Source organism: Rhinatrema bivittatum, chromosome 6 (genome assembly GCF_901001135.1).
Source record: "Rhinatrema bivittatum chromosome 6, aRhiBiv1.1, whole genome shotgun sequence".
In the NCBI taxonomy this organism is placed as follows: domain Eukaryota; kingdom Metazoa; phylum Chordata; class Amphibia; order Gymnophiona; family Rhinatrematidae; genus Rhinatrema; species Rhinatrema bivittatum.
In genome coordinates, this window is record NC_042620.1 from 87021299 (window position 1) to 87033848 (window position 12550).

Sequence of the window (12550 nt, forward strand, 5' to 3'; positions counted from 1 at the left end):
GAAAAGGCATAAGCTAAATGCACTAAATAAATAAATAAAAGGGACTAAAAAAAGATTGCACATGTTGTCAGTAATAAGGGTGTATTCTCAAATTTCAGGAACCAAAACATAAATTTGAGCTTTTGTATAAATAGCATTATGAATACATCAAGCTTATGCATTATGCAGAATTAATCTCTTAAAGGATTTGGCTAAACAGTTTTTTCAAAATGGAGGAATTGGAGAGAACATCAATTGCCAGTTTACATAAATCTATCAGAGAGCTAGAGTCAAATGGCATTTCAGAAGATTTATTAGTTAAATGGAAGAGTCTTGACTCTGCAGCTAACAAAGAACCAACTGATGCACAGTTTTGCAAGAATCCCTGAATTAGAAGTCTCACTCTCTGAGAAACACAATATAAGTTGGTTTTTTTTTTTTTTTAAAAGGGTATACATATCCCAGTCTTGAGCATTCAAGGCAAAATTTGTACAGTCAGATTTGTGCCAAAAATGTAGAGAAATTAGGGGATTGTTTTATTTTGCTCAGTGTTTCAGTAATTTTGGGGATGAATGCGAAGTTCCGGGGTCAATGATTGGCCAGGCATTAAGGCCTAACGTGGATGGATTCTTTTTTTGATGATCCAATTTTCTCTGGGTTAGCGGAGATATTCCAGATAGTTAGGAAGGCTTCTTTAGTAGGCAAAAAAAAATTGATCATGTGCATATGGAAGAAGAGAAATCCGTATTCATACTGGAACTAGAGGAATGTGCTACAATGCAAATGGAAAATCTAGTACCTACTGAGTCCATTGATCAAGAAAAAGAAGTTTATGGCAGTGTGGGAAAATTTATATACATACATTCTCCCAGAGTTAGAAGTGAGGTAATTAATTATCCCTAAAGTGATGAGCGTCAGTGGGAGGATTGGGGAGTAGACCATATTGGCAGTACATCAGGTCTTTCTTGTTGTCTTTTTATTGTACCTTAATTTTAGCTTAAATCCACCTTATGAGCAAAGGCTGGGTAGGGAGGAGGGAGGAGGAGTTATTTTGGTTTAACTATGGGCTAAAGCCAGCTATGCTGAAGTAAAATGTGATAATTGACAGTCAGAAGATTGTGTTAATTGTTTAGTATGGATAAGCTGTCTTAATAAAGATCACTAGATTTCCCTTTTACCTATTTTTCTCACATTCATTTTATCATATCTTAATGTTTTCTTCCATGGTATTGGCAAGCAGTAATTTCTATTGACATTTGGGTTACTGAATCAGAATGCTGTTGCAGAAGTATATGTCCATTGTTAATAGAAAAATCTCTCTTCTGTTTCATTCAAAGAAAAGGGCTTTTTTTTTTTTTTTTTAGTATAGTGGTAATGATTTATGTAACTATGTAACTGATATAAATCCCTTTTATTGATGGATTCCCTAAATTGCTTTTTTTCCTGCAGGTGAACAAAACGCATTTCAAGTTGGTTCTACATGTGATCACAGCGCTGATTTTCCCTTAGGTAATCTGTCTGAAGATGTATGCAGAATGAATTTTGCTAAAGGAGTTTCAATGTCCTTGCCTTCATCCCCTTTGCTGCCACGTCAATCTTACTCTGTGCAACCCAGATCAAATAAAAAATCCCCAGGTAATACTTTGCTGTCAAATTTTAGAATGTTTCATATGCAGTTTTTAAGTATGTATATTTCTCTCCATATAATTAGTGTGTGTAATGTAAAACTGTGTATATATGTTGGATTTATGTACATTTTTTGGTTGAAATTTTAAATGTTGCATATATAAATAGAGATCACAATATATTTAATTTATAAATAATATATGAATCTATAAGAACACAAAAAAAGTTTTAATACAGACAAAAATCTCAGGGTGCTTTATGCATTTTTTACAATGAAAATTGGAACCAGATTTTATTTGTGCATGTGGCACTCTGCTTAGCTGAAGATTGTCTAGATGTTTTTAGGGACAAAAACAAACTACCTGATTCACTAAAGCATTTATCCCATTCTGTGTCTATGGGAAAATGCCTTGATGAATGAGGCCCTAAGAGTTGCTATTCCTTGTGATACTGTAATAATCCAGTAGTAATTTGAATTCCCCACCGCCCCCCATACAATATTTTTTTCTCTTACCTAGCACCAAAGATAGGAGTCCTTAAGAGCCACAATCTGATCTGGTGTTTAGGATATTCAAAATGAATATTCATCAGACACATTTGAATGCATTTGGTCTAAGAACATGGTTGCCGTGCAAAAATTTGGTTGTATTGAAAAAGCAAATTGGTGTGTGGCCCTTGAGGACTGAACTTAAGAACCCATGCCCCAGCACAGTGTTTTTCAAGATAGTCCTGTAGTTTCTCAGCCAGTCTGGTTTTCAGGATATCCACATTGAATATGTCTTTCATAGATTTGCGTGCCGAGGAGGCAGTGCAGGCAAATAACTCGTGTATTTGTTGCTCATATCCTGAAAACCAAATTGACTAGGAAGTACTTCAAACTGGTTTGAGAAGATCATACCGATATCTTTTCTGCCTATAGGCTTTAAGAAAAATCTTGGATACTGAACCCTCAGCAGTGCTCTTCAGCTTGCAAAGGTTAGTCCGGGGATAGGCAAGTCCTATTCTCAACTGCTAAAAACAGGTCTTTTTTTCAGAATATCTACAATATGTATGAGTTATATTTGCTTGCACAGCCTCCATTGTATGCAAATAAATCTCATGCATATCATTGATGATAGAATCAGACCTGCTTGAGGACCAGAGTTGCCTGCCTCTGGTTTAATCCTTCCTACCCACAATGCACATCCTAGTTTGAGTTCATCACCTGCATAATGTGCTTGGGTCTTGTGTTCTCCTCCATTATAAGACATGACCATCAAGGCATCTGCAGCATAGCATTCTGGGCATACTGCATGACCAGGCCATTTTGTTTGTTTTATTGTACATTGCCTCAAGCATTGAAGTAGTGCAGGTAATAAATTTTATAAATAAATCGCTTTTATAATCAGTTTTAATTACAGCTTGAACATGAAGTTTATGTTTTGAAGATAAAATTTTTATGCTATTCATTGAGTACCAAGTTTATATAATTTGATACCTGGTCTCTAAATATTACTCTGTTTTTATAACTTGTAACTGAATTTTGTACTGTCATGTATTTAGTAAGATATTAACTTAATAATTTTCTTTAATGTTGATAGCTGGTTACAAAGTGAAACCATTATTTTTGCCTTGATGTAAGTTTTTTTAAACTTTAGAATTACAATAGACTAGTTTTTATTAAGATTTACTGAGTAATGTCCTTGGAAATTCTAAATTAAGCTAGGCTCGTCTTTCTCTTTTTTTTTTTTTTTTTTAAATCCGCATTCTGTGTACTGACAACATTCTAACATTTGAATAGCTTGAGTTCTTCAAGGACAAGCAGGATGCTAGTCCTCACACATGGGTGACATCATCAGATGGAGTCCAGCACAGAACTTTGACCTCAAAGAATGTAGAACTTTCAAACATGCCCTACTGAGCATGTGCAGCTGTAGTCATCACCCTGAGTCCCTCAGTCTCTTTTTTTTTTTTTTCCGCAGAGCCCCGTGGTCATGGGAGCTGTACGCTCACGGTATTCAGCTTTGCTTTCTTCCTCTGCATTCTTTGTAAGTGGTTTCTTCTAGAGCTGTGGTAGTTTTCTTTTCTTTCTTGTTTTCCTCTCTCCTCTGTCTGCCAGCTGCATGGCGAGCCTTAATCACTGTGCAGTCTGGCAGTCTATTTCTTCCATATATATATATATATATATATATATATATATATATATATATATATATATATATATATATGCAGTTCAGTTTCTGTCTCCTCTCCTTGCTCTGTCTGTTTTTGTACCTGTTATTCGGTGCAGGCAGGACTGACTGACTGCAGCCTGGGGACTCGCCTGAGTTCTACCTGGGCAGGAATTTCATGCTGTTTCACTGATCGATTGGCATTGTTGGAGGTCAGACAGTGAAGAGATTGAGGACCATATTGTTCCAGGGAGGAGCTCAGTCTTCCCCATAGCTAAAAGAACTAGTCTCTATGGGCAGGAGAACTTGGATGATGTAGCCTCCTCTCCTGCTTGCCAGTGATGCCAGTGAAGTCTCCTTGGGAGAGAGGGTGGACGGGAGTCTGGGCAAGCAGCTTGCTTTTGCATCTTCGGTGCCATGTCCAATAACTCTTGCCCATGCACTTCTGTGACCAGTGCACCGTTGATATGACTCATCGATGTTAGGACCTCGTCTGGGACCAGGGCTGCCATTGAGCGCCATGGTCACCCTTGTCGCCATCGAGGTGCTGGGGCGCCCTCGATGCCATCAGGGTGCATGATTGCCCTTGATGCCATAAGGGCCTTCCCTGCCATAGGCATTTGTAGACTCAAGGCACCAGAGCGCCTGGGGCTTCGAGGTGGCGGACCCATCCATGCCATGGATGCCTCGGTTCCATTCCATGGATGCCTCTCTCTTCCTTTCCATGCCATCGTTGCCCTTGATCCCGTCGAGGTGAGTAAGTAGCCTCCCTTGATGCCATCGAGGGGTGTGGCCTTGATGACGTGGCCACCCTCTGGGCCGTTGTGTTGCATGGCCTCATTGCCATCTCAATGTGGAGCTGCCCCGATACCATTGACGTCCTCGATGCGATCGAGTTACGAGGCCACCATGGAGGCCACCGGGCCCTGGTCGTTCCTGAGGCCATCAACTGCCAGGGTTCTTGGGAGCCCTCAAGTACCACTGAAGTCCTCGAGCAGCAGGGACTTCGGCCTTGAATGGATCAAGCACCCGGGACACCCTTTTACTCAAGGCACCCTGGTACACCAAGACATATCGGAGTAGTGGTCTGGTGCCCTTGAGGCTTCTTGGTGGTGTCCAGACATAGCACTGTGGGGCATTATGCTGTCCTATCACTGGCCTACAGTTATTGGGCACCAAGGATGCCAATGATCTCGGGGGTCCCGAGCCACTGGAGTCAGGAGGCATCAGAAGCTCCACCTGGTTTCGTGCACCATTGGTGTTTAATGAGCACTAGCAAGTCTATCGTCAGCCATAACTGCTGGCAGTATCGATGTCCTTGAACGGATAGGTGAGCCAAGGGGAACAGTCGATGGCGCTAGCAGTCATTGGTTCCTCTGGGCACCAATGAGGCATGTTGGGGCTGCAGAGCCTCTGCCTGCAGGCGCCCCTGGCGTCCTTGATACCATTGGTCCATCAATGCCATCAGGCAGCTAGGTCTGTATTGGTGTCGCCGAGCTGTTGACACCATTGAAGCTCATGGTGCAGCATCATTAGATGCCCTGGATGTGATCCATTGTTGGTGAGCGCGAAAGCGCTGTGGGCCCTACGAGCGCTGTCACTACTGTGGGCACCAGTGGACTTGGTCAGTTGCTGTATGAATGACCGCAGAGCACCATCGGCACTGTCGGTCGCCATTGACTTCACTGCTGTCATTCTGTGGCAGTGAGCCATTCCCGGTGCAGTTTCAAGGGCTGTGTCCAGCCTCTTGGGAGTGTTATCATGCACTGGAGGGGACAAAGCCATAGAATGCCACCCACCACCATGCCATATCCAGAGACCCAGTGGTCCTGGGGACGCTGTCATCCCACTGTTCCTATGCACTCCACTGGGAGTTAGTGACAGTGAAGCACAGCATGCGCGGTCAGGTACGGCAAGGCAAGTGCCTCAGAAGATGGCAAGCGGCATTCTCCCTGTCTGTGCAGTTCTTAGTCAAGCCAGGCTTCTGCCAAAGTCATGTCATGGTCTCAGTCTCCTCATCAGTTCTGCACCACAAAATGCTGGGGAGCACTGGCAGGGAAGGCGTCATCACACACTGTTCTTTGCCTTTTGGCAGTATGTTGCCATCTACTCCAGCAAGTGGATACCACTGTATGAGTACTGGTCAGTATATTTTTACAGCGGAGGGCTCTTTTTTCCAGATGCCCTCTGCTGTAAGGTATCTGTGTGTGTGTGTGTCCTTCATGGCGAGCACAACAGGTTGTGTGCCACAGCCACAGGACTGACCTAGGATGGCGTTCCTGATCGAACTCTAAGGGGAGTAGACACCGGGAGGGAAGTGTCGGAAGTCTTCTCCTCCCTTGGAAGAGGAATATGTCTTTCGACCCCTCCCATGTTACAGACCACTTTAGTAGGGAAGCCCCTGAGGTTCCATCCTTGACATGTTTATCTCTGAGCCTTGATTTTTTGAATTGGTGCATCTTCTGTGAGGCCAGGGCCAGGGAACAGCAGCGACAGTCATTGGACCGTTTTTGCTGGGGCTCCTTCATTGATTACTGTGACCTACCCCATCTGAGGTTAGCTATGGTGGATTGGTCGCTTCTGAACCTCAGTGATCAGTGATTGTAACTCAACTCTCAATGGGAGAGTTGAAAGGTTTTTGCGATCGGAAGGCCTAGATTCCCATTACTCCTTCAAGAAGGGGAGATTCAACTGGGTTCCAGGGCAACCCTTATGGGTTCCACTCTGAATGCCCAGGTGTCCACTCCCACAAGGGGTGTCCCTCGTTCTTCGTTCCTGGGGAAGGGATGTCTCCGCTTCTGACTGGCAGTTGCTCTCAGTTCCTCGCAAGTTCCAGGAGCCGATTGAGTGGTAGCACTCTTCTTAGGTTGTTCTAAGGCACAGCAGGTCTATTTCGTGAGGGAACCTTTCCAGAGTAGCTCCCAGGTGAACCTTAAGAGTTTCGCCCTTCTGGGAGTCACCATGATACCTGCTGAGCTCAATGGGCCATTCTGGCCGGACATTCTCACCTGCGGGATCCTACATCAGTGAGGAGGGTTCTAGTCCATCTAATTGACGAGTATGCCTGTCAACCTATCACCATATCCATGGCTGAGGAAGTTGGGGGATGAGGGACCCTGTAGCAGAGGTGCTGCTTTTGGTTGCTGTGGCTTGCAAGCTATACTTCCTCATTTTAGAGATAATTCTGTCTGCGGACGGGAGAGTCCTGGTTCATACAACAATTGTTCCATTACTGGACTGCGTGCTTCCTTGGGTGAAGTATTTGCAGTTATGGCTGGGGTATTAATACGTAAGTCAGGTGCTTGGCAATCTGTTCCGAGATCGCCCTGGCACCATTAGGGTTTCCGAGCTGGTGAAGAAATCCTGTTCGACAGGTGAGGCACTTGTGGCAACCTGGCTACCTGTCTCTTAGTGGAATATTTCTGGATTTCTTCCCTGGGAAATTCGCTCTGTCTCAGCTGTTCCAAGCAGGCTGAGGGCTCTATCTTGGTGGGTAACTCCCCACTGGAATCAGTAGTGGGTTGTTCGCTTGGGTTTGGGATATACCACCTAGCGACTTGTGCTTACCCTGGCAGTCCAGTGGTCTGCCTCCTTGTGTTCTCACTCCCTCCGACTTCCAGTTGGGATGTTGGGGAGAGAGGAGGTAAAGCTAAGGCATTTCTGGTATATCTTAGTCTATATCTGCAGGGAAAAGTACACCATGTTTTCCCTATATTTTCACCAGGCTCTGGCCAATACTACCTTTAAGCTTTTCTCTCTTCACTAGGTTGCTCAAAGTGCCTTCCTGTTCACCTGACCGATCCTGTAGATAGGATGGATAGTCCTGCCCCTTGATAGGATACAGTGTAGGTGAGCTTCAGGCGTGACTTCTCTCCCTTCTCGGGAGTTGGGCTAGTGATCTATTCAGGGGTTGCCATTCATTTTCTGAAACTCTTATCGCTGTCCTGCATGGTCAGCTAGGTCTGATGCTTTGGCATGTAGGGTCTGTCTCAGGCCCTGCTGTTGTTGCTGATTATTCCCCAAGCGTAGCTTGGGCTTTTCTGCCCATTGTGCCGATCAGTCACACATGGGAACACTTCTGCAGAGATATTTTGTCCTTTGGATGTCAGTTGACCACAGTTTCTGGGGAGTGCTCTGGCCCCACTTGGATTTTCAGTTGTCTTCTAACACCAAAGGCAAATGTGCGGTCTTTGTCCAAGAGTCCTTCTCTTGTTTACATCTCTAAGATTTTTTCTGTACCCATGAGGTTCTAAGCCTACTTCATTGTCAGGGTTACTGATCCGAAACTCTGCTTGTAATGTTTTCTGTGATGCGGAGTATGCTTCTACTTGTACTCGCATCACTCATCTGCCTTAGGCACTCCCTGCTACATGTGAGGGTTTTGTGTCTCAGCCATTTCTTTGGTTTTTCTTTGTAGAACCCAATTCTTCTCCAGCCTGGACTCCTTGTAGGTTGGCTGCCTCAGAGGCAGTGCTTCTGCACTGTGCGGTTTCCCACTTTGTCCTGCTGGGATAGTCTATAGCTAGGGATTCATCCATGTGTGAGGACTACCATCCTACTTGTCCTCTGAGAAAGCAGAGATGCTTATCTGTAACAGGTGTTCTCCGAGGAAAGCGGGATGTTAGTCCTCACAAAACCTGCCCGCCTCCCCTGGGAGTTGGTTTCTCCATGTATTAGCTATATCATGGAGGCAGGGTGATGACTACAGCTGCACATGCTCAGTAAGCCATGTTTGAAAGTTCTAGATTCTTTGAGATCAAAGTTCCGTGCCGAGCTCCATCTGATTATGTCACCCATGTGTGAGGAGTCTCCTGCTGTCCTTGGAGAACAACTGTTACACGTAAGCAATTCTGCTTTCCCACAGATCCTAATGCATCTGGTGAGGTTTTTCTCATTTACTGGTGTCCAGAAATGTGAAACATTTCCACAGTGCTGCACATATTTGTCTCTGTGGAACACAAGCACCATACCATAAGGAAAAGGATTGATAGTGTAAGAATCTCTGAAGGTAAAACAGAGAGTGAGCAAATTGAAATATGTACATTGTAAAAATGATTTGGAATTGACACAGATGAGAGCCACACTTCCAAGGGATCCATGCGCTCATCCAGACCTGGCCAGAAGAAGACTTACTATATGCCTTCCCCCCATGGCCACTACTGGGCAAGATCATCCGCAAGATAGAATACCACAGGGGGCTAGTTCTACTAGTGGCCCCGGATTGGCCAAGACGCCTGTGATATGCAGATGTGCAGAGACTCCTTGCAGGGAGCCCTCTGTGCCTACCTCCACACAGGGACTTTCTCCAGCAGGTCCCGATTTTTCACGAAGATCCATCTCGATTCTCTCTTACGGTCTGGCCCTTGAGAGGACTCGCCTGAAGAAGCGCGGTGATTCAGAAGCCGTGATTGACATCCTGCTCTGAGCGCGCACGTTCTCAACATCTCTGGCATACATACGGATCTGGAGAATATTCGAAGCCTGATGCGAGAACTGTGGGATATTCCTGCAGACGGCCAAAATCCCCATGATTCTGGAGTTTCTCAGGAAGGTATGAAGAAGGGATTGTCACTCAACTCCCTCAAGGTCCAAGTAGCAACCCTCTCCTGCTTCAGAGCCGAAGTGAACGGAATTCATCTATCAGTGCATCCGGATTTGGCCCGTTTCCTAAGACTTCCTAGCTGGGGGCTTCTTTCAGACCAATGTGCGGTCTGTCACTATGCCCCTTAACATTGAAGACTGTATTCCAGGTGGCAATATGTTCAGCTCGTCGCATCTCCGAACTTCAGACACTATCCTGCCGGGAACCGTTCCTTAGGTTCACTCCTGGATCGATACAACTGCGCACCGTCCCCTCCTTCCTACCGAAAGTAGTTTCTGAGTTTCATTTGAACCAAGCCATCTCCCTACCATCTCCGGATGAACATAAGGACTCGGAAGACTCACGCCTTCTTCGCACTCCTGGTGCGATACCTGGAAAGATCGGAACCGGTGCGCAAAACGGATTGCTTGTTCGTTCTCCACAGTGGGAAGAATCAAGGAGAAGCAGCCTTGCGGCGACCATAGCTCGCTGGATCAAGGAAGTAATCAAGGCGGCTTACATAGAGGTAGGAAAGCCCTTACCCATACAGGTTAAGGCTCATTCTACTAGGCCCCAGGCAGTATCTCTGGCAGAAACCAAGCTGCTGTTTCCCGCCGAGATCTGTCGGGCGGTGATGTGGTGCTCCTTACACACTTTCTCCAGGCTCTAACACCTGGATGTTCAGGCCCGAGAAGATGCAGCCTTTGCAAGGGCAGTACTAAGTCGGCCATGAGCAGCCTCCCGCCCTGTCCGAGAGTAGCTTTTGTACATCCCACTGGTCCTGAGTCCATCTGGCTACACGCTAGGAAATGGAGAAATTACTTACCTGATAATTTCGTTTTCCTTAGTGTTTTTACACCCTTTGTTAACCCCTTTATCCCTATAACCTTATTTTGTAAACCGTTTGATGGCGTTATTTTGACGTTTCCGAATGACGGTATATAAAACGCGTTAAATAAATAAAAAATAAAGTAATTTCTCCAATGGAAGGTACAAACTTAGATTGTAAGCCCTCTGAGGATAAAGAAATACCTATAGTACCTGAATGTAAACCGGTGTGATATCTCAATTGAGATCGAATGTCGGTATATAAAAATAATAAATAAATAAATAAATAAAGAGGGAACCAGGAATCCATGACTGACCTGATTAAGAGGAGTGAGAGTGGATGGCAGCCTATCAGGGGAGAGAAGAAGAGGACCCCAGAAATCATGCTGGACAGAAGTAGAGAGAAAGAAAGAGAGGTATAGAGGACCACCATAGTCCAGGAAGACAGAAAGGAAAGATAACCACCAGGAATCAAAGAGGAGGGAGGATGAGACATTAAACACAAAAGTTATTTAGTGGGGGGGGGGGGGACACAGAAAAAGATGGAGCTCTCCTAAGCCTTCTTTCCTTTCAAAAACAAGCTATTGGTTTGCTTTTTCTAAAATGTAAGTTATTTAGTGACTATCATTTTCTGTATGTGTGTGTAAGAATCATAAAAGAAAAGCAGACTAAAAGAAGTACATTTCAAAACTTTTTATGTGGGTAAACCTGTTTATCTATGTGAAAAGGCCATTTGAAAATTGCTGTTCCCCACCACTGAGGGTAGAAGTATCTGCGCTGGGACTTTTACCTGGGGTGGGGGGGGGGGGGGGAAGGAGCAGGGCTAGGTTTAGGGAGGGACAGCACATGCAGGGTTTTAAATGAAAGTATGCAAGAGGATTTCAAAATTATATACTTTGCACCTGATTCAAAACAGGTGAAAAGTACGCAGGAAAAAAACCTGTCTTACCCCACCAGCCCGACTTTTCAAAAGAAAACTCTGGGGGCAGTTTCCCTTTGAAAATTAGATTCTAAGTCTGCAGTTACCAGCACTGATTTTCTGCCAGATTGTACCAAGATGCCAACCTGGAACGTTTTTGAACTTGCTTCCATTTCTCTGTTGCAGCTGGATTGGAAGGTGGAATGGATTCAACTTTCAATTATGAGGGAAAATTTTAAATAGCTTTGGAAATTGCCCTCCCCACGTATTCGATTTAGATTTAAAAAAAATAAAAATGTTATACATAAGAACATGGAAAACCAATCAGGTAAACAATATGGGTGAAACTAACTATCCACACTCTCAAATGTTATTACTCTAAAACACCACAACTATCCTGTAGCACCCAATTTGAGGGAGGGAGTAGCAACTCAACAGGAAATGAATCAAAACAGCTAGAATCCCAACGTATAAGACTCAATACTAGTGTAGATACACAGCGTGATATTATTCATCAGCAGACCTCATACAGGGCATACATATTTGATGCTAGTTAGCATAGTAGCATAAGTATACCAATATTATAATCATAGGTCATATAGTGTCCATCAAAAAATTTTTTTAAAGATTTTTCTTATGCACAAGTGACACGGACCGTGTTTCGGCTTCAAAAGCCTTCTTCAAGGGCCAATGATATGGGAAGATCCGTGTCACTTGTGCATAAGAAAAATCTTTTAAAAAATTTTTTGATGGACACTATATGACCTATGATTATAATATTGGTATACTTATGCTACTGTGCTAACTAGCATCAAATATGTATGCCCTGTATGAGGTCTGCTGATGAATAATATCACGCTGTGTATCTACACTAGTATTGAGTCTTATACGTTGGGATTCTAGCTGTTTTGATTCATTACTCTAAAACATACATATGAATGAGAGTATACAAGCTTTATTATCAAAATTTACATAACATTAACAATGAAACATGTACAAACGGCATGGTATCCCTCATACGTATCCACATTCATTCTTCAATGTTAAGATTGTATTATAATGCTTATTAATAATAAGCACATCTCAGCGTGGTTAGAGACTGTGCGATATCAATCGCAAGTCCGAAATTATGGAACACTTTACCACCAAATTTGAGACTGTGGTCGAATTTGAAAACATTTAAAAAAGAGTTAAAGACTTGGTGCTTTCGGCAAGCTTATGGGAGTAATCCACAAGATGCAGCCTAAACCTCAGACTGAGAGTTATGGATCTGATGTAGTTTTATTTTGTTGTATTTTTTGCTTCTTTTACTGTCTGCTTTTAAGTAATGCTTTTTTTTAGTTTCTTTTATCCAAAGTTTATTTTTATTGATTGATGTAATGTAACTTTCTATTTATAACTTATATTTTATTAATTATTGTTTTTTTACTATCACTTTGTAAACCGTAGAGATAGAGACATAGTTCT

General features: G+C 43.6%; 1 protein-coding gene across 5 annotated transcripts in view; it reads left to right on the forward strand.

Annotated features, from left to right (window-relative positions):
* The window catches only part of TANC1 (tetratricopeptide repeat, ankyrin repeat and coiled-coil containing 1), a 408770-nt gene that overhangs the window by 145782 nt on the left and 250438 nt on the right, over window positions 1-12550 (forward strand). For all 5 annotated transcript variants that reach the window (XM_029605548.1, XM_029605546.1, XM_029605545.1 and 2 more), the window contains one exon: window positions 1429-1614. In XM_029605548.1, coding sequence (XP_029461408.1) covers window positions 1429-1614 — 186 coding nt within the window. The remainder of the gene's footprint in view (window positions 1-1428; window positions 1615-12550) is intronic.